General features: G+C 47.9%; 1 protein-coding gene across 1 annotated transcript; it reads left to right on the forward strand.

The window, feature by feature from the left end:
- The first annotated feature begins 18,357 nt into the window (after positions 1-18,357).
- LOC125525297 (GATA transcription factor 12-like) lies at positions 18,358-20,492 on the forward strand. Its single transcript, XM_048690298.1, has 2 exons — positions 18,358-18,963; positions 19,341-20,492. The coding sequence occupies exons 1-2, from the start codon at positions 18,649-18,651 to the stop codon at positions 20,187-20,189; spliced, it is 1,164 nt and encodes a 387-aa protein (XP_048546255.1). The 5' UTR covers positions 18,358-18,648; the 3' UTR covers positions 20,190-20,492.
- Positions 20,493-21,798: the final 1,306 nt, after the last annotated feature.

The following is a 21,798-nucleotide window of genomic DNA, read 5'->3' on the forward strand; positions in this document are numbered from 1 at the left end:
ATACTTGCAGCCACTGGTAGGGATGGGAATAACAACATATTCCCTATTGCAATTGGTATTGTTGATAAGGAGGACAAGGAAAGTTGGACTTGGTTTCTTAGCCAATTAAGAGCTTGCATTGGAGAGGGGAACAAGTGGGGCACATACACAATCATCTCTGATAGACAGAAGGTATATTTTTCATTTCACAATTGAATAAGCAATTTCTAGAAATAATAATTTGTTATACTTGCTGCAATTGTGAAGTAATATGATTAATAATTTGTAATACTTGCTGCAATTATGAAGTTATATGATTAATAATCTATATAATGACTTAAAACAGGGGCTGTTGAATGCAATTCAAGCTGTGTTCCCACACTCACCTCAAAGATATTGTCTTAGACATATCTATGCAAATTTCCAGTCAGCTGGCTTCAGAAGTGAGGAGTTGAAGAAGCATATGGACAATGCTGCATATTCATACACCAAGAATGGTTTTGAGGTTGCAATGAATGAACTGAGACAGGAGGATAAAGATGCTTGGAAGTGGCTTTGTGATATCCCTAAAGAGACTTGGGCAAGGCATGCTATGGATCACGCATGCAAGACAGACCTAGTAGTCAACAATCTTAGTGAAGTATTTAACAAGATGATACTAGATGTGAGGAACAAGCCAATAAGGAGCTGTGTAGATGGATTCAGAACTAAGTTGATGGTTAAGTACCAAGCAGTTAGAGAGAAGACAGAGAAGAGTAAGTGGGAGATAACACCCACTTATATGGAGAAGTTGGAGGAGTCAAAGAAGTACTCAAGGCAATGCACTGCATACATGGCAGGTCCTGGTATTTGGCAAGTCACTAGTGGGGAGTCTACCTGTTGGGGAACGTAGCAGAAATTCAAAATTTTCCTACGTGTCACCAAGATCTATCTATGGAGAAACCAGCAATGAGGGGAAGAAGAGTGCATATACATACCCTTGTAGATCGCTAAGCGGAAGCATTCAAGAGAACGGGGTTGAAGGAGTCGTACTCGTCGTGATCCAAATCACCGGAGATCCTAGTGCCGAACGGACGGCACCTCCGCGTTCAACACACGTACAGCCCGGTGACGTCTCCCATGCCTTGATCCATCAAGGAGAGAGGGAGAGGTTGAGGAAGACTCCATCCAGCAGCAGCACAACGGCGTGGTGGTGGTGGAGGAGCGTGGTAATCCTGCAGGGCTTCGCCAAGCACCGCGGGAGAGGAGAAGGACTTGGGAGAGGGGGAGGGCTGCGCCAGAACATTGGTGCGGCTGCCCTCCCACCCCCCACATATATATAGGGGCAAGGGAGAGGGGGGCGCAGCCTTGGCCCTTCCTCCAAGGAAGGGTGCGGCCAGGGAGGAGTCCATCCTCCCCAAGGCACCTAGGAGGTGCCTTCCCCCTTTAGGACTCTTCCTTTCCTTATCTCTTGGCGCATGGGCCTCTTGGGGCTGGTGCCCTTGGCCCATATAGGCCAAGGCGCACACCCCTACAGCCCATGTGGCCCCTCGGGGCAGGTGGACCCCCTTGGTGGACCCCCGGAACCCCTTCGGTGGTCCCGATACAATACCGATAAAACCCGAAACTTTTCCGGTGACCAAAACAGGACTTCCTATATATAAATCTTTACCTCCGGACCATTCCGGAACTCCTCGTGACGTCCGGGATCTCATCGGGACTCCGAACAACATTCGGTAACCACATACAAACTTCCTTTATAACCCTAGCGTCATCGAACCTTAAGTGTGTAGACCCTACGGGTTCGGGAACCATGCAGACATGACCGAGACGTTCTCCGGTCAATAACTAACATCGGGATCTGGATACCCATGTTGGCTCCCACATGCTCCACGATGATCTCATCGGATGAACCACGATGTCAAGGACTTTAATCAATCCCGTATACAATTCCCTTTGTCTAGCGGTACGATACTTGCCCGAGATTCGATCGTCGGTATCCCGATACCTTGTTCAATCTCGTTACCGGGAAGTCTCTTTACTCATTCCGTAACACATCATCCCGTGATCAACTTCTTGATCACATTATGCACATTATGATGATGTCCTACCGAGTGGGCCCAGAGATACCTCTTCGTCACACGGAGTAACAAATCCCAGTCTCGATTCGTGCCAACCCAACATACACTTTCGGAGATACCCGTAGTGCACCTTTATAGTCACCCAGTTACGTTGTGACGTTTGGCACACCCAAAGTATTCCTACGGTATCCGGGAGTTGCACAACCTCATGGTCTAAGGAAATGATACTTGACATTAGAAAAGCTTTAGCATACGAACTACACGATCTTGTGCTAGGCTTAGGATTGGGTCTTGTCCATCACATCATTCTCCTAATGATGTGATCCCGTTATCAACGACATCCAATGTCCATGGCTAGGAAACCGTAACCATCTATTGATCAACGAGCTAGTCAACTAGAGGCTTACTAGGGACATGGTGTTGTCTATGTATCCACACATGTATCTGAGTTTCCTATCAATACAATTCTAGCATGGATAATAAACGATTATCATGAACAAGGAAATATAATAATAATCAATTTATTATTGCCTCTAGGGCATATTTCCAACAGTCTCCCACTTGCACTAGATTCAATAATCCAGTTCACATCGATATGTGATTAACACTCAAGGTCACATCCCCATGTGATTAACACCCAAAGAGTTCTGGGTTTGATCATGTTATGCTTGTGAGAGAGGTTATAGTCAACGGGTCTGAATCTTTCAGATCCGTATGTACTTCGCAAATTTCTATGTCATCTTGTAGATGCAACTACTATGCTACATTTGGAGCTATTCCAAATAATTGTTCTACTATACGAATCCAGTTTACTACTCAGAATAATCTGGATTAGTGTCAAATTTTGCATCGGTGTAACCCTTTACGACGAACTCTTTTACCACCTCCATAATCGAGAAAAATTCCTTAGTCCACTAGTCACTAAGGATAACTTTGACCGCTGTCCTGTGATCCATTCTTGGATCACTCTTGTACCCCTTGATTGACTCATGGCAAGGCACATTTCAGGTGCGGTACACAGCATAGCATACTGTAGAGCCTATGTCTTAAGCATAGGGGACGACCTTCGTCCTTTCTCTCTATTCTGCCGTGGTCGAGCTTTAAGTCTTAACTTCATACCTTACAACTCAGGCAAGAACTCCTTCTTTAACTGATCCATCTTGAACACCTTCAAGATCATGTCAAGGTATGTGCTCATTTGAAAGTACCATTAAGCGTTTTGATCTATCCTTATAGATCTTGATGCTCAATGTTCAAGTAGCTTAATCCAGACTTTCCATTGAAAAACACTTTTCAAATACTCTGCATGCTTTCCAGAAATTCTACATCATTTCTGATCAACAATATGTTAACAACATATACTCATCAGAAATTCTACAGTGCTCCCACTCACTTCTTTGGAAATACAAGTTTCTCATAAACTTTGTATAAATCCAAAATCTTTGATCATCATCAAAGCATACATTCCAACTCCGAGATGCTTACTCCAGTCCTCAGAAGGATTGTTGGAGCTTTGCATACCTATTAGCATCTTTCAGGATTGACAAAACCTTCCGGTTGTATCACATACAACCTTTCCTCAAGAAAATCGTCAAGGAAACAATGTTTTGACATCCTATCTGCAAGATTTCATAAATAATGCAGTGACCGCTAATATAATTCCAACAGACTCTTAGCATCGCTACGAGTGAGAAAGTCTCATCGTAGTCAACTCCTTGAACTTGTCAGAAAACATCTTAACGACAAGTCGAGCTTTCTTAATGGTGACATTTACCATCATTGTCCGTCTTCCTTTTAAAATCCATCTGAACTCAACATCCTTACGACCATCGAGCCGTTCCGCCAAAGTCTACACTTTGTTTTCATACATGGATCCTCTCTCGGATTTTAGGGCCTCGAGCCATTTATCGGAATCCGGGCCCACCATTGCTTCTCCATAGCTCATAGGTTCATTGTTGTCTAGCAACATGACTTCCAAGACAGGATTACGTACCACTCTGAAGTAGTACGCATCCTTGTCATCCTACGAGGTTTGGTAGTGACTTGATCTGAAGTTTCATGATCACTATCATAAGCTTCCACTTCAATTGGTGTAGGTGCCACAGGAACAACTTCCTGTGCCCTGCCACACACTAGTTGAAGAGACGGTTCAGTAACCTCATCAAGTCTCCACCATCCTCCCACTCAATTCTTTCGAGAGAAACTTTTCCTCGAGAAAGGACTCGATTCTAGAAACAATCCCTTATTGCTTTCGAATCTGAGACAGGAGGTATACCCAACTGTTTTGGGTGTCCTATGAAGATGCATTTATCCGCTTTGGGTTCGAGCTTATCAGCCTGAAACTTTTTCACATAAGCATCGTAGCCCCAAACTTTTAAGAAATGACAGCTTAGGTTTTCTCTAAACCATAGTTCATACGGTGTCATCTCATCGGAATTACATGGTGCCCTATTTAAAGTGAATGTGGTTGTCTCTAATGCCTAACCCATAAACTATCGTGGTAATTCGATAAGAGACATCATGGTATGCATCATATCCAATAGGGTGCAGTTATGATGTTCGGACACACCATCACACTATGGTGTTCCAGGCTGTATTAGTTGTGAAACAATTTCCACAATGTCTTAATTCTGTGCCAAACTCGTAATTCAGATATTCATCTCTATGATCATATCATAGATATTTTATCCTCTTGTCACGACGATCTTTCAACTTCACCCTGAAATTACTTGAACCTTTCAATAATTCAGACTCGTGATTCATCAAGTAAATATACTCAACATCTACTCAAATCATCTGTGAAGTAAGAACATAACAATATCCACTACACGCCTCAGCACTCATTGGACTGCACACATCAAAATGTATTACTTCCAACAAGTTGCTTTCTAGTTCCATTTTACTGAAAACGAGGCTTTCAGTCATCTTGCCCATGTGGTATGATTTTCATGTCTCAAGTGATTCAAAACCAAGTGAGTCCAAACGATCCATTTGCATGGAGTTTCTTCATGCATATACACCAATAGACATGGTTCGCATGTCTCAAACTTTTCAAAAATGAGTGAGTCCAAAGATCCATCAACATGGAGCTTCTTCATGCGTTTTGTACCGATATGACTTACGTGGTAGTGCCACAAGTAGGTGGTACTACCATTACTTATCTTTTGGCATGAATATGTGTATCACTACGATCGAGATTTCAATAAATCATTCATTTTAGGTGCAAGACCATTGAAGGTATTATTCAAATAAACAGAGTAACCATTATTCTCCTTAAATGAATAACCGTATTGCGATAGACATAATCCAATCATGTCTATGCTCAACGCAAACACCAATCTCGATGGTAGAGGGAGCGTACGATATTTGATCAACCTTGGAAATACTTCCAACACATATCGTCATCTCACCTTTAGCTAGTCTCCGTTTATTCCGTAGCTTTTATTTCGAGTTACTAACACTTAGCAACCGAACCGGTATCTAATGCCCTGGTGCTACTAGGAGTACTAGTAAAGTACACATCAACACAATGTATATCCAATATACTTCTATCGACCTTGCCAGCCTTCTAATCTACCAAGTATCTAGGGTAATTCTGCTCCAGTGGTTGTTCCCCTTATTACAGAAGCACTTAGTCTCGGGTTTGGGTTCAACCTTGGGTCTCTTCACTAGAGCAGCAGCTGGATTGCCGTTTCATGAAGTATCCCTTCTTGCCCTTGCCCTTCTTGAAACTAGTGGTTTCACCAACCATCAACAATTGATGCTCCTTCTTGATTTCTACTTTGGTGTCAAACATCGCGAATATCTCAAGGATCATCATATATGTCCCTGATATATTATAGTTCATCATGAAGCTATAGCAGCTTGGTGGTAATGACTTCGGAGAAACATCACTATCTCATCTGGAAGATCAACTCCCACTCGATTCAAATGATTGTTGTACTCACACAATCTGAGCACAAGCTCAACAATTGAGCTTTTCTCTCTTAGTTTGCAGGCTAAGAAAATCGTCGGAGGCCTTATACCTCTTGACGTGGGCACGAGCCTGAAATCCCAATTTCAGCCCTCAAAACATCTCATATGTTTCGCGACATTTCAAAAACTTCTTCGGTGCCTCAACTCTTAAACCGTTTAACTGAACTATCACGTAGTTATCAAAATGTGTATGTCAGATGTTCGCAACATCCACAGACGACGTTCGAGGTTCAGCACACTGAGCGGTGCATTAAGGACATAAGCCTTCTATGAAGCAATGAGGACAATCCTCAGTTTACGGACCTAGTCCGCATAATTGCTACTATCAACTTTCAACTAAATTTTCTCTAGGAACATATCTAAACAGTAGAACTAAAGCGTGTGCTACGACATAATTTGCGAAGACCTTTCGACTATGTTCAGGATAATTAAGTTCATCTTATGAACTCCCACTCAGATAGACATCCCTCTAGTCATCTAAGTGATTACATGATCCGAGTCAACTAGGCCGTGTCCGATCATCACGTGAGACGGACTAGTCACCATCGGTGAACATCTTCATGTTGATCGTATCTACCATACGACTCATGCTCGACCTTTCGGTCTTCTGTGTTCCGAGGCCATGTCTGTACATGCTAGGCTCGTCAAGTCAACCTAAGTGTTTCGCGTGTGTTCCGAGGCCATGTCTGTACATGCTAGGCTCGTCAACACCCGTTGTATTCGAACGTAAGAATCTATACACCCGATCATCACGTGGTGCTTCGAAACAATGAACTGTCGCAACGGTGCACAGTTAGGGGGAACACTTTCTTGAAATTTTAATGAGGGATCATCTTATTTACTACTGTCGTTCTAAGCAAATAAGATGTATAAACATGATAAACATCACATGCAATCAAATAGTGACATGATATGGCCAATATCATATTGCTCCTTTTGATCTCCATCTTCGGGGCTCCATGATCATCATCGTCACCGGCATGACACCATGATCTCCATCATTGTGTCTCCATGAAGTTGTCTCGCCAACTATTACTTCTACTACTACAGCTAACGGTTAGCAATAAAGTAAAGTAATTACATGACGTTTATGTTGACACGCAGGTCATAAATAAATTAAGACAACTCCTATGGCTCCTTCCGGTTGTCATACTCATCGACATGCAAGTCGTGATTCCTATTACAAGAACATGATCATCTCATACATCACATATATCATTCATCACATCCTTTGGCCATATCACATCACATAACATACCCTGCAAAAACAAGTTAGACGTCCTCTAATTGTTGTTTGCATGTTTTACGTGGCTGCTATGGGTTTCTAGCAAGAGCGTTTCTTACCTACGCAAAGACCACAATGTGATATGCCAATTGCTATTTACCCTTCATAAGGACCCTTTTCATCGAATCCGATCCGACTAAAGTGGGAGAGACAGACACCCGCCAGCCACCTTATGCAACTAGTGCATGCCAGTCGGTGGAACCGGTCTCACGTAAGCGTACGTGTAAGGTTGGTCCGGGCCGCTTCATCCCACAATGCCGCCGAATCAAGATTGGACTAGTAACGGTAAGCATATTGAACAAAATCAACGCCCACAACTACTTTGTGTTCTACTCGTGCATAGAATCTACGCAATAGACCTAGCTCATGATGCCACTGTTGGGGAACGTAGCAGAAATTCAAAATTTTCCTACGTGTCACCAAGATCTATCTATGGAGAAACCAGCAATGAGGGGAAGAAGAGTGCATATACATACCCTTGTAGATCGCTAAGCGGAAGCATTCAAGAGAACAGGGTTGAAGGAGTCGTACTCGTCGTGATCCAAATCACCGGAGATCCTAGTGCCGAACGGACGGCACCTCCGCGTTCAACACACGTACAGCCCGGTGACGTCTCCCATGCCTTGATCCAGCAAGGAGAGAGGGAGAGGTTGAGGAAGACTCCATCCAGCAGCAGCACAACGGCGTGGTGGTGGTGGAGGAGCGTGGTAATCCTGCAGGGCTTCGCCAAGCACCGCGGGAGAGGAGAAGGACTTGGGAGAAGGGGGAGGGCTGCACCAGAACATTGGTGCGGCTGCCCTCCCCCCCCACATATATATAGGGGCAAGGGAGACGGGGGCGCAGCCTTGGCCTTCCTCCAAGGAAGGGTGCGGCTAGGGAGGAGTCCCTCCTCCCCAAGGCACCTCGGAGGTGCCTTCCCCCTTTGGGACTCTTCCTTTCCTTTGACTCTTGGTGCATGGGCCTCTTGGGGCTGGTGCCCTTGGCCCATATAGGCCAAGGCACACCCCCTACAGCCCATGTGGTCCCCCCGGGGCAGGTGGACCCCCTTCGGTGGACCCCCGGGACCCTTCCGGTGGTCCCGGTACAATACCGGTGACCCCCGAAACTCTCCCAATGGCCGAAACTGCACTTCCTATATATAATTCTTCACCTCTGGACCATTCCGGAACTCCTTGTGATGTCCGGGATCTCATCCGGGACTCCGAACAACTTTTGGGTTACTGCATATTATATCTCTACAACCCTAGCGTCACCGAACCTTAAGTGTGTAGACCCTACGGGTTCGGGAACCATGCAGACATGACCGAGACGTTCTCCGGTCAATAACCAACAGCGGGATCTGGATACCCATGTTGTCTCCCACATGCTCCACGATGATCTCATCGGATGAACCACGATGTCAAGGACTTTAATCAATCCCGTATACAATTCCCTTTGTCTAGCGGTACGATACTTGCCCGAGATTCGATCGTCGGTATCCCGATACCTTGTTCAATCTCGTTACCGGCAAGTCTCTTTACTCGTTCCGTAACACATCATCCCGTGATCAACTTCTTGATCACATTGTGCACATTATGATGATGTCCTACCGAGTGGGCCCAGAGATACCTCTTCGTCACATGGAGTGACAAATCCCAGTCTCGATTCGTGCCAACCCAACAGACACTTTCGGAGATACCCGTAGTGCACCTTTATAGTCACCCAGTTACGTTGTGACGTTTGGCACACCCAAAGTATACCTATGGTATCCGGGAGTTGCACAATCTCATGGTCTAAGGAAATGATACTTGACATTAGAAAAGCTTTAGCATACGAACTACATGATCTTGTGCTAGGCTTAGGATTGGGTCTTGTCCATCACATCATTCTCCTAATGATGTGATCCCGTTATCAACGACATCCAATGTCCATGGCTAGGAAACCGTAACCATCTATTGATCAACGAGCTAGTCAACTAGAGGCTTACTAGGGACATGGTGTTGTCTATGTATCCACACATGTATCTGAGTTTCCTATCAATACAATTCTAGCATGGATAATAAACGATTATCATGAACAAGGAAATATAATAATAATCAATTTATTATTGCCTCTAGGGCATATTTCCAACACTACCTACTGTGTGAACCTTGATAAGTGGACCTATGACTGCAAGAAATGGGACCTATGTGGTTGGCCATGTAACCATGCAGTTTCTGCCATTACAAGAGTGAAGGGACAGCCAGAAGACTATGTGCATGAGTTCTTCAAAAAACCATTGTATAAGGAAACATACAAGCACATCATCTACCCTGTACCAAGGCCTGACTGTTGGCCTAGGACACCAACTGTTGACATAGATCCACCAGTGTTCAAAGAGAAGAAGGGCAGGAAGCAAACAGCTAGGAGGAAGGGGCAATTTGAGGTCCCAACAAAGAAGGATACATCAAGGATGGCAACTATCACCTGCAGCAACTGCAATATGCAGAAACATAGGTACACCTACTGCCCTCAGCCCCTAAAGCCTCATCTTCAGGCAAGAAAGGACAAGCACAAGGTATGGAATATGCACACTATTGTCATTGTTTTAATCATTTGATTCATCCTAATTGTTGGGCTATGATGTGTGCTTTCTTAGACAACCAGAACTCACTACCATGGAGCTAGGGGAAGTTCTACTGCTACTGCATAGCCTGCAACCAGTGCACCACCTGCTGCATCTACTAGGGTTAGAAGAACAACTGCTACTGGTCATTCCCAGCCTGCTACATCTACCAGGGGAAGAAAATCAACTGCTACTGGTCATTCCCAACCTGCTACATCTACCAGGGGAAGAAAATCAACTACTGCTTCTACTGGTCCTGCCCAGCCTGCTACTTCTACAAGGCCAAGAAGAACAACTGCTGCTTCTAGAAGGGCAAGCATCACCAGTGATGCTTCTACTACTCCTTCCCAGGCTGCCACAAGAGCTTCAGGTTCAAGCAATGCAGCCAGCAGGAGAGGTGGAAGGCCCTACATGGCACCTAGGGCTGCAACTACAATAGAGGGAGCAACAGTAGGGTCTAAAAGGAAGAGGTTCCAGAGCACCAGGATGAGGGGTTACTTTTATGCCAGTGGCAACTAGTCAGTGCACAATTTGGCTGTTGTCTTTTGAACCGCCTGCCTTAAGTATTTCTAAATTTCAGAAACTATGCCTGAGAACTGCTATGTGTGAACTGCTATGTGTAATCAGTATTTAGCCTGAGAACTACTATGTGTGAACTATGCTTGAGAACTTGTTTGTGTTACCATGCTAAGTTTGAGAACTTGTATGGATGATAACTCTTATGGTTGAGAACATGTTTGTTTCATCAACAATTTACTTGTTTGATTTTATGCTTTTTGCTATTCTATGAGATTTTGGCATTTGATGGTTAGTTTGGAGTGGTGGTTTTGTCGAGCCCGAGCCACCCTAAAGCCTAAATGATAGGTTGAGTGGCTTTGTCGAGCCAAAGCCACCTTGAAGACTAAATGGTGGTTTCGGTGGTTTTGTCAAGCCCAAGGCACTCTAAAGCCTAGATTATAGGTTTAGGGTGGTTTTGTCGAGCCCGAGCCACCCTAAAGCCTGAATGATAGGTTTAGGGTGGCTTTGTCAAGCCCAAGCCACCCTAAAGCCTAAATGAGCCTAAATGATAGGTTTAGGGTGTTTTTGTCGAGCCCAAGCCACCATACAACCTAAATGATAGGTTTAGGGTGGCTTTGTCGAGCCCAAGCCACCCTAAAGCCTAAATGATTGTTTTAGTTGGCTTGGGTTAAAATTCAGTTTAGTTAAAATTCAGAGCCAATTAAGGAGGACAAGGAAAGTTGGACTTGGTTTCTTAGCCAATTAAAAGCCTACCTAACACCATTAATCTATTTCCTACCTACCAGCCACCATTTCTACTATATAAGGCACCCCCCCAATTGCCACACACAACATTCAAACCCAAACACAATCACTTCTCTTCCCCCCAGCCGCCAGAGCAAACCCTTTGAGAGATGGATCTTGGAGAGGTTGTCGATGAAGAAGAACAGGTGCCCAGGGCCAGGCGTAGAGAGGCAAGAAGGAGGGAGAGAAGGCAACTAGCTCAGCGGATCCTTGCAGCACGCAACCGCAAAGACATGGAGCAGTTCGTGGAGGCATTCCCAGTTGGCTCCAACCCTACTGATGATGATATCATCTACTGGGCAAGGAGGAGGGCCAATTTCCATCCTTTTCAGGTTACTAGGATGAGGTGGAGTAGGATTCTGTACCTAGATGAATGATATGTTAAGTTTCACTGCTCCTAGATCTATCTTGCTATCTATCTATGTATCAAATCAGTTGATGAGTGCAATGTAATAAATCCTAGATGGTGAGTGCACTATGCATATTTTTGGATTATTAGGATTCTGTACCCTATAGGTTAAATGCATATCTTTGTGCTTTATGTGATCAACAATTTACATCATGTAAGCATTTGCCCAATTTGGCCATGCCTAGTTGGTCTTGACCATTCACCATGTAGTCCAAAGAAGCAGATTCATAATAGCATAGCTCTTACTATAGAAAGCTAACAACATTACATAACTGGGGTAGTTTTGCAGCTAGTCATTACATACATTACATAAATTAACTGGAGGTAGTTTTGCAGATAAACATCACAGTGATTACATAACTAGGGGATTCCCAAAATATACAACCCCAAGGCCAGCTATATTGTTCCAAGGCCACATATTAGCTTAACATAACTGAGGTGATGAACAACATTGTTCACTCATCAAGGATTGACTTGATCTTGGCAAGCTTGTCCTTGTTGCCATGACCAGCTTTCATAAGATCACCCACCAGAAACTCCAGCTTCTTCTTCTCCTCTATCAGCCAGTCCCTCTCTTTCTTCATCTCATCCCTCTCCTTCCTTGTGTTCCTAATGATCTCCCCCTGAGACCTAAGAATGCACTTCATCTCCTTCAGCTCCTGAGCCAGCTTCTCCATCTGCTTCATCTTGCCAAAGTCAGCACTATCCTTCTCCTTACTGATAGCTAGCTTCTCCATGTCCTTGTCCACATCCATCTGCTTCTACTTGAACTCTTCATCACTCATGACCCTGTTGTTCTGATCTGCCCAATCAAACATCTTGGTGACTTCCTCAACCAGCTGACTGTACTGATCCCCAAGTGTATCCAACTGCTTGTTCACCTTGTCCAACTCTTTCTTATACTTAGCATGGTCAATCACTCTGCCACAATTCTCCTCATGAAACATCTCCCATATCTTCTCCAAACATCTTTGCAGAATAGAAGGCCATGGGGCATCAACCCACTGAGCAACTCCACAGTCAGTACCATCCTGCATCAAGTATTAGAAAATAAAGATGCTAACTTCAAAAATAAAATAGATGAGATATCCAGTGATTCAGTCATACTTGCAGATACAATAGACATTCAGGAAACTTCAAGTTCAAATCAATGTCCTAAACATGTTTCATTTACTCAATTTACTGACACAAACTGATGCTTGCAAAATCACTGTTAAAAACATGTTTCATCAACTACAGACAGTTCAAAATGACTGAATTTACTGAATTTACTACAGACTAACTACCACTAACACAATTAACTGAATTTACTGACAGCAACTATAGACAGTCCAAATTTACTACATACTAACTACCAAATTTACTGCAAACAGTGCAAATTTACTGCATACAAACTAACATTTGATTGTTGCAACTGCAGATAGTCCAAATTAACTGAATTTACTACAGACTAACTACCATTAACACAATTAACTGAATCTGCAGACTAACTACCACTGAATTTACTGACCTGAGGAACAGCACATCCATAGAACCTCCTCCCAGTGTCCCTTCCTTCAAATGCAACATATTTCATGCATGGGGCCAAGTGCAGTCTACATGTGATGCTTGCATCTACAACTCTACCACAGAAGGATGCATCTATAGTGGTGCCAGGGTTCGCCTGCATTGTAGCACACTAGTGAACCGCAGAAAAGATAGGAACTGCTCCAAACATGGTCTCAAATCGAAGAACACTTGAACCCTAACCCTAACCCTAGGTGCAAAGCAGATATCTTACCCAGTGCTGCTCCAGATCCATGCCGAGCAGCTCCTCCTCATCGCTGCTCTCCTCTCCATCCTTCCACGACGGCATCTTCTACGGCGGGGAGGGAACCGTGCCTCCGGCGGCGGTGAAGAACTCCGGCGGCGGCAACAGGGGACAGAGCAGAGGAGTGAGAGTGAGAGAGTGTGCGAGTGGAGTGGAGTGTGAGCAGCGGGGAGTGGGGGCGCTGTTTTGTACCGCGTGCCCTAACGGCCGTCAACCCACTCGCCGTCTGGCCTCGCCCACGTGGCACCTGACGGGTGGGCCAGCCTAGTCAGAAATCGTGTTAACTGCGGCAAACCGGTCATTTGTTTTTATTGAGAAAATTTACAAGTCAAGTAGTGGATTTTTGGGACGTGCAACAAATGTGGTGGCAATTGGATGCTTCAACTTCAAATGTGGTGATTTTTTGCAATTCACTCGCTCAAAAACACACAAAAAAGAGAGAGCTTGTTATTGAGAAATTGTACGCATGTATTGCCTCAGTTCTAAGTCTTTTTAGATATTTCAATATAGACTACATACAAAGCAAAATGAGTAAATCTACTATGTTCTAAACTATGTTTATATACATCTGTATGTAGTATATATTGAAAACTCTAAAAAGACTTTGTATTTAGGAACGGAAAGACTAGATTCCATTCTATGTGGACGTGAAAGCGTCAGTGTTACCATTGAGAAAGAAGGCGCCAAAGCATGAAGCACCGAAAGTTGACGTCCGGCGTTTGCCCGTTTCGTCGCGCCCTGCTGCGTAAACTCCGAGCGCCAGGCGTACCAGCGCAAGCCGGCTATCATGCCATGCGTGGTAACGGACAGGCCATGTTCCCGCTGTTGGCCGGGGCTCCACATTCGGGCAGGCACTCCCGTCGTGCAGAAAAATAAGTTCGGCGCGTGGCACGGCACGGCTGCTGAACGTCATATGCCCACAGTGCCATGCTACCGATTGATCATCCCGGCCGCTGGTTCATGTCTTCTGCTTTGCTTTCGGACGTGTAAACCACTCGTCGCCGTACGTATCCATCGGTGCAAAAAGAGATGGCAAAAAAAGAGAAAGCGGCGCTTGCACGAGATGAGATGATAAAACCAGGCCGATGCTCCTGGCCGAGCCAAAGCTCTCAATCGTCGCTGTCGTCCTTCGAGGCTTCTCGTGGAGTAATTAACAGTAAGTCGTGAGCGCTGCATCATCGTTCTCGTGAAGAGCCTTGGGATGATTAGTCTATCCGGCGGGATCGTCGTGGTACCATCGTGTACCAGCCGCGTGCGCGAGGCGAGAACGTGCCATTGACCAGCACCAAGGATGGAAATGGCGATGCTCCTCCGTGCGAGCCCGCCTCACATGGCCCCTGACACCGCCGGACTCACGTGGCCGGTGGGACGAACCCGGCCGGCCTATCGCCTCACTTCATAGCTGGGCCGTGGGCGCACGTGAAGGTGCGGATAGAATATTGGGCCCGTGTAGGGTACCTACGTATACTGTCGAATTCCTAGATTCAATGTTTCAAAAAAAACCATAAAAAAGTCCAAATTTTCCTTGTCATTTCCCTCCGAGAAATAGGCAAGTACTTGTGAACCTTTGAATCTCAACTTTCCAACTTTTTCAAAGAACTGCTACAAAAAATACATTTTAAAACATGCACATATGAATTCTATATTTGCAATTGGCCATTGCGAGGAACGGAGCTCGTGTGGCGGTACAATGTCAGCTGACTAAACGTGCAAACAGGCGAGCTCCTCTTTTTTTTTTTTTTGAAAAGACCCATATACGTTATAACACTTCACCGGAGGTATAAAAGCATCTCAAACATAATTTTAAAAAAATACATCGAGTTCCATGGACCATCAGACGGCCACTACCGCTGCCAGGACGAGTCGCCTACGCACCGGTGTCGCCGCTCCCATAGTGGAGCCGCCCTGATCTGGTCGATGACAACCGGGAATTTTTTGTGTGCGTGCCCCTAAGGACCAGCGCCTTGGAGCCGCAATCGTCACCACTGAACCATTGAATTGATCCAAAGTGTCTGGCATCCGGTGTCGTCATCGCACACGTACGACGATAAACCTAACCTTGCCGCCCCAAGGAGATGGCAGGAATATACGCCATACCTCCATCGACTCAATCCCGACGAACGAATTCGAGGAGGATCGAAATCCGGAAGACCAACTCGAAGATCAAGCGTCGCCGTCTACCCAAGCGCCACCCATGTGAGGACTGTAAAACCCTAACATAAACTACTAGTCGGAACCGAGGCATCGTGATCCTTCCACGCCACCAAACATCGGAGCGGCTGGCAAAGGGGGAGGTGAGTCCACGGACTGGCCGATGGAGCTTGGAGGGGAGGAGAACTCTCTCGTAGCTGCTTAGGCTCGTTCTAACATATCAACAAGTTTTTCCAATAATCATGTGATTTTAAGCTTTTATATTATTTAATTGAAGTAAAGAGCGTATCAGAGGGCACTCTAAGGTCGGGTCACCAATTTGCACCCGACTAACCCCAACGCAAGTTAGAAAACTCTCTGCTAATCTTAGTGCAATATAATGTTTATTTTAAGAAGAATGACCCGACTGTGAAAAATAATACATATAGATGCCCAATATTTTTTTTTATTATAGCTATTCTTCAATAAAATGTTGACGATCTGGGCGGGGTTGATGGAATGAAGTATGGACCACCTCTAAACCCTAACACGCAAGAGAAGGCAATAAGCATCAAATGAAGCAACATCGTGTTATTTGCCACAGTCTAGGCATCTCCAACTAACAATTGCATTCGTGTGTTATATTCTTTTACATTGCATTCTTCAGTGTGTAATGTGTTGATGTCGCTTGACTGTATCATACGAACCGCTTGTAGGGAATCTAACTCAATCATCACCGGCAAATTACTTATCATCATGGCTTGCGTGAGGCCCTCCATACTACATGAATGTGCTTCTTTTTTTTTGCGGAGAATGAATGTACTATATGTTTCTAGTAGTAAGTATGTGATTAATTAGGTTAACCTTAACCAAAATACATTATCTTCACCCCAGCGAAAAACGCATCGACATAAAGTAAACACGGTATCTTCACCCCATTCCTCTCATCATACTAAACGGAGCACAAAAGGTTAAAGCAAAGTAGGTTACCTTGGAATTTTGTTCCTACTATAGTTTTCACTTGTTCACGGGTACCTAGCCACGCTAATGATTCAGCCACGCGATTAGGTTGAGATCGTGCTTTATCAACACGCCGGTGCATCTCCCTTCCCAACGACAAAAACAAATATACTAAAAATTCCTGGAAAAAGGCAGAAAAAAAAACTGCCAAGCAAACAAAACCGACGCCAACACTGGCCACGCCGCCCGAGGCCAATCCACCTCGGGATCAACGACCCTGCAGCAGGCCCCCGGGGGCCGCTCCCGCCTCGACCCGCCGGCCCAGCGGCCCGCCCCGATGGCGGCCACGCGGTGGGCTGCGCGAATCCAACGGCGACGGAGCGGTTAGCGGCGGGGCGGCCCACGTGGTGCGTACGTGGTTGCACGAGAGGGGGAGCGTGACGTGCGCGGCTTCCACGGAGGCGCAACGTGGGCGGGATCCTGGGCGTCGGTTTTAGCTTTGGGGGCGGCCTCTAGTGGTGGTGCCATCGACGTGAGGCTCGCAATGCTTTTCAACGGCAAAGCACTGATTGCTAGTGCTGCGTGGACAATGTGTGCATGGCTCAGTGGGGTTGGTGGGGCCCACCAGGAGTGATCCATCCCTGGTGCAGCATGGCAAGGTGGGTTTAGGGTCTATGGGTGCTTTTTTATTACCTTTTTTTTTAAAAATGAATACCAAATTTTTTTTGTTACCAATTTTTTTGATAAAGGGCTATGGTGGACGGTAAAAGTTTGAATAATCTTGATATTGAATGTTCGGTATTAAGTTCAATGGAGCAAACATGTCGAATGAGTACGACCATTAGGGGCGCGATGATGCAAGGGGAGATGGTCGGGGGAATAAGCACCGAAGGAGGAAAACAGATGAAGACGGAAGATGAGAAGGGAAGGACGGGAAAGGGAGGAACAAATAGCTCATCGAACCGACCTTGATGTGGAGGACTAGCGATGACATGTGGTGGCGAGCTTGGACGAGGCTCTGGCGCGGACACTAACTGACGCATAAAGAAACAGATGACCAGGAGTGCGCCGATAATTTGATTTGTCCGACGGTGGAAGGGAGGGGGCACCCTCTGAGGAGGTAGCACGACATGAGATAATAAGACTGAAGATAGGGGGATGATGAAATTGACGATGTGGACCACATTGACACGAGTAAGAGATCGATGGAGAAGGCGAGGGGAGAAGGGGGGGAGGGGGGGGTGGTGGATGGCGGCAACTACAAGAGGGGGTGACCCACGAGGAAGCATGAGCCGGTAACACTCTATCTCATGTAATGCACGCTACATAGCCAAGTGAGGTACATAGTCGAACGGTACACGCGTATGTACTCCGACTATTCTGTCGTGTTGCAAGCATCACGTAACAGTACCTCCCCTTCATCGTGTCCCCGATCGCGGCGGTCTTTGCAGAATGATTTTGTACAAAAACCAACACAGGGCAAATCCTCAATTAAAAACCCCGAATGTGGATCTTCGAATTAAAGAAACGCTTCAATGCTTGCTAGCAAACCTGCCATTTGCCACGAAGCAAATTGCAATCGAAATCAAAACGCTCATAATATCACCCCGAGACTCATTCCAACTCACCAAAAACAATCCAATCAGCCCGACGTTGCCATACACGAGCCAGCCGAGGGCGATGAGCACATGCTGCTGCGCTACTGCTGTCATGCAAATGTCGTCTTCTCCGCGGCCATAAATCGAAATCGGGGGGCTGTTTCCTTTTCTCTCTCTCTCTCTCTCGCCGCCGTGAAAAACCCCGATTTAACAGGCTTTTAAGGGTGGCCGTGGCCTCCACCGCCAGTCCGGCCCAGCCAGGGCAGCAGGCAGGCGAGGGGCGGGGCCAGAGAAGAGTGGCTCTGGCTTTATTTACTCCTAAAGAATCGTTCAGCCGGGCTTGACCCCTCCCCCTCCCCCTCCCCTCTCTCTCCTCCACTCCGCTCCCCCTCCCTCCCCGATTAAACCCTACTCTCTCTCTCCGCCTCGCGTCTTTTCTTTTCCGCCCCCACCCAGAGAAAAATTAATTCCGGGGGCGACGGCCGTAGAATTCGTCCGGGGAGGAGGAGGAGGGATTTCGTTTCGTTTTGGTCTGTTTGTTTGTTTGGATTTGGATATGGAGGCGGCGGCCGAGTGCGCGGGCGGCGGCGGCGGCGGCCTAAGGGAGGTCAAGAAGGAGGCCGGCGCCGGCGACGTGTTCCTCGTCGACGACCTCCTCGACCTGCCCTGCGACGACGACGAGGAGGAGGACGACGCCGCGGCGGCGGGGTTCGCCGACGGGGCCGCGGACTGCAGCGCCGGCGAGGCCGGCGCCGGCGACGTCGGGAACGCGTCGGCCGACTCGTCCACGGTCACAGCCGTCGACAGCTGCAGCAACTCCCTCTCCGGCGGCCTCGCCGACGGCGACTTCTCCGGCGGCCTCTGCGAGCCGGTAATCATTAATTCCTCTCCTTTTACCCTCCCGTCTCCATTATTAATTCACGCGTTATTCCTTCCTTCGCTGCACGGATTTATGTATCAAATTTTGGCGAACAAACAAATTATTCACGGTCAATGCGTTCGTCTCCCTCCCCCCATTAACACTCCCCCCGCCCCATGAATGAAGGCAGCTTTTGGAGTGACGTCTCCCGTAAATAGTAACCGATGAAACCCGCGGCCGGAAATAGCAACCTCCTAAACGCTCCCCCCTTCTCCGGACACGGAAACGAATGATCGACCAATTTATTATCATTTCCGAGTTAATTCCGCGGCGCCCGTTTCGTCGCCATTGCTGAAAATCGTGTGCTGTTTGTGTCTGTGGATTTGCAGTACGACCAGTTGGCGGAGCTGGAATGGCTGTCCAACTACATGGGCGACGACAACTTCCCCACCGAGGACCTCCGCAAGCTGCAGCTCATCTCCGGCATCCCCTCGGCCTCGTCCCAGACGGCCCCGCGTGCGCCCGCCGCCGCGCCGGTGCAGCCCTGTGGCGGTGGTGGCGCCGTCGGTACGGCCTTGTGGCGCTCGGAGGCGCACGCCGGGCAGGTGTCCGTGCCGGGCAAGGCGCGCAGCAAGCGGTCCCGCGTCGCGCCCTGCAACTGGTCCTCCCGCCTGCTCGTGCTCCCGCCGGCGCCGGCCTCGCCGCCCTCCCCGGCGTCGGCCGTCATCTCGCCGTCCGAGTCCGGGACGGCGTTCCCGCTCTTCCCGAACAAGAAGCCCGCCAAGTCGTCCAAGAAGAAGGAGGCGCCGGCCGCGCCCGCCATGACCGCCGCCGAGGCCGCGGCCGCGGAGGGGCGGCGGTGCCTGCACTGCGAGACCGACAAGACGCCGCAGTGGAGGACGGGGCCGCTGGGCCCCAAGACGCTGTGCAACGCGTGCGGGGTGCGGTACAAGTCGGGGCGGCTGGTGCCGGAGTACCGGCCGGCGGCGAGCCCGACGTTTGTGCCGTCCAAGCACTCCAACTCGCACCGCAAGGTGGTGGAGCTGCGGCGCCAGAAGGACGCCCCGCCCCAGCAGCTGCTGCACCAGCCGCAGCAGCAGCAGCTGGGGCCGGGCCTGGGGTTCCACGTGCCGAGCCCGCTGCTGTTCGACGGGCCGGCGGCGCCGCACCTTGGCGGCGGCGCGGACGAGTTCCTCATCCGCAACCGCATAGGGCCCGACCACCGGCAGCTCATCTAGCTTAGCTAGCCAGCCAGCGCCGCCCAGCTCGCCTAGGAGGAGGATCGTTCCGTTAGCCCCAGCAGCAATAATTCAGCAAGAAGAAGAGCCAGCCAGCCCAGCCCAGCTAAAACTTTTTTTTCCTAGGAGTTGTTGTTTCTCCGGATTTTAATTTACCTTTTTCCAGAGACCTGTATGCTTGCTTGCTTGCTACACTCTCCGTGTTTCTCAGTCAGCTCAGCTCTCGAGTTCCTTAGAAACTAATCCTAGGGTGCAGTTCCTTTGTTTTCCTTCCTTCTCTCTCTTTTTTCATAGCCTTTTTCATAGAGTTTTTTCTTCATTTTCCTGTAATGCAGTCAGTGCAGGCAGTGGTTCATAGCCTAGATTCTAGAACAAGAGGAAACAACAGCAGCAGCAAACAGCAACGAGCAGCAGTGTTTTTCTTTGAAAGCAATTCTGCAAAAAGTAACTAGCAGTGAGATTGAGCAAAGGTCGCTTGCTGGTAGCTCGAGGCTCCAGGCTCGCATGTGATTTCCAATCTTGTCTGTGTTTGGGCGAGCAGGATGATGATGCCTCTGCCCCTGCGGTGTTGAATCCATGGATGGATCGATGGATCAAACAAAAGGGTATGATAAGGGGGAGGGCACGCACGCACGCTGGCGCGCACAAAGTGACACGACTGGGGTGTGTCCAACCGAACCTCAGACCCAGGCCGGGCATGGCATAGGAGGGGGGAGTGGAGGCGAGCGAAAGGCGCACGTGACGGTGCGAATCTCGCACGCGGCCGCCCGCCGTAAATTGTTCCTCGGAGCAGATGCTTAACGAATTTCTTTTTTCTTTTACAGCGTCGGCATCATCATCATCATCGTCAACAGTCTCACGACTGGCCCTGTGTGTCGACCGGGCCAATTGAAAGCCGATACGTCAGCGGCTCCTAGCTCTAGAGTAAATATCTTTTCGGTGTCAGCTAAGCTAGCAGCGTTCTCAGTGACTGTGAGTGAGCCGTGTGGGCCGGGCGGGCCGCGTAGTGACTGCGAGAGATCGGATCCAACCACTTCGCCGTGGCATGTAAATTGTTTTTGGGGCGGCCCTGTTTGGATGGATTCGCTCTCCGGTGAGTGGCCGACTGCCGCTCTTGGTCGGCAGCGGCGTGGCGCCTCGTTCGTTCGTCCGTTCGTCCGGACCAGCTTTTTTCTTGGATGGTCGCTGCGTTGCACGGAGCTGACCGCCGAAAGCCTTCGTTTCACGCCTTGTAAGTTTCGCGGCGCGAGGTAATGGCTGTGGCCGTATGGTGCCATCTGCTTGGCCAAGTCTGACGCTAGCTACCGCTTGAGGTTGAACCAACAGACACGCGGGTACGGCCCCGGCCGGCCGGCCAACCCTGGAGGATGCCGTCGCAAGCAAAGCCACCTCTGCTTTTGTTCAGCACACGGTAAATTAATTGTTAAGAGCATCTACAAACGGAGCTCTGGGATCAGCCTCAAACGTCCGCGTGGCATGTCCGGTCACTGCTCGGACAGGAAATTGTCACCCACCTGGACGTAGTAAACTCGGCTCAAACGGCCGGGCTGACTGCTCATGACAAAAATACGCAGAAAAATCTCAGATGAGAACTTGATTTTTTTTAAAC

This window comes from Triticum urartu, chromosome 1 (genome assembly GCF_003073215.2).
Source record: "Triticum urartu cultivar G1812 chromosome 1, Tu2.1, whole genome shotgun sequence".
Lineage (NCBI taxonomy): Eukaryota > Viridiplantae > Streptophyta > Magnoliopsida > Poales > Poaceae > Triticum > Triticum urartu.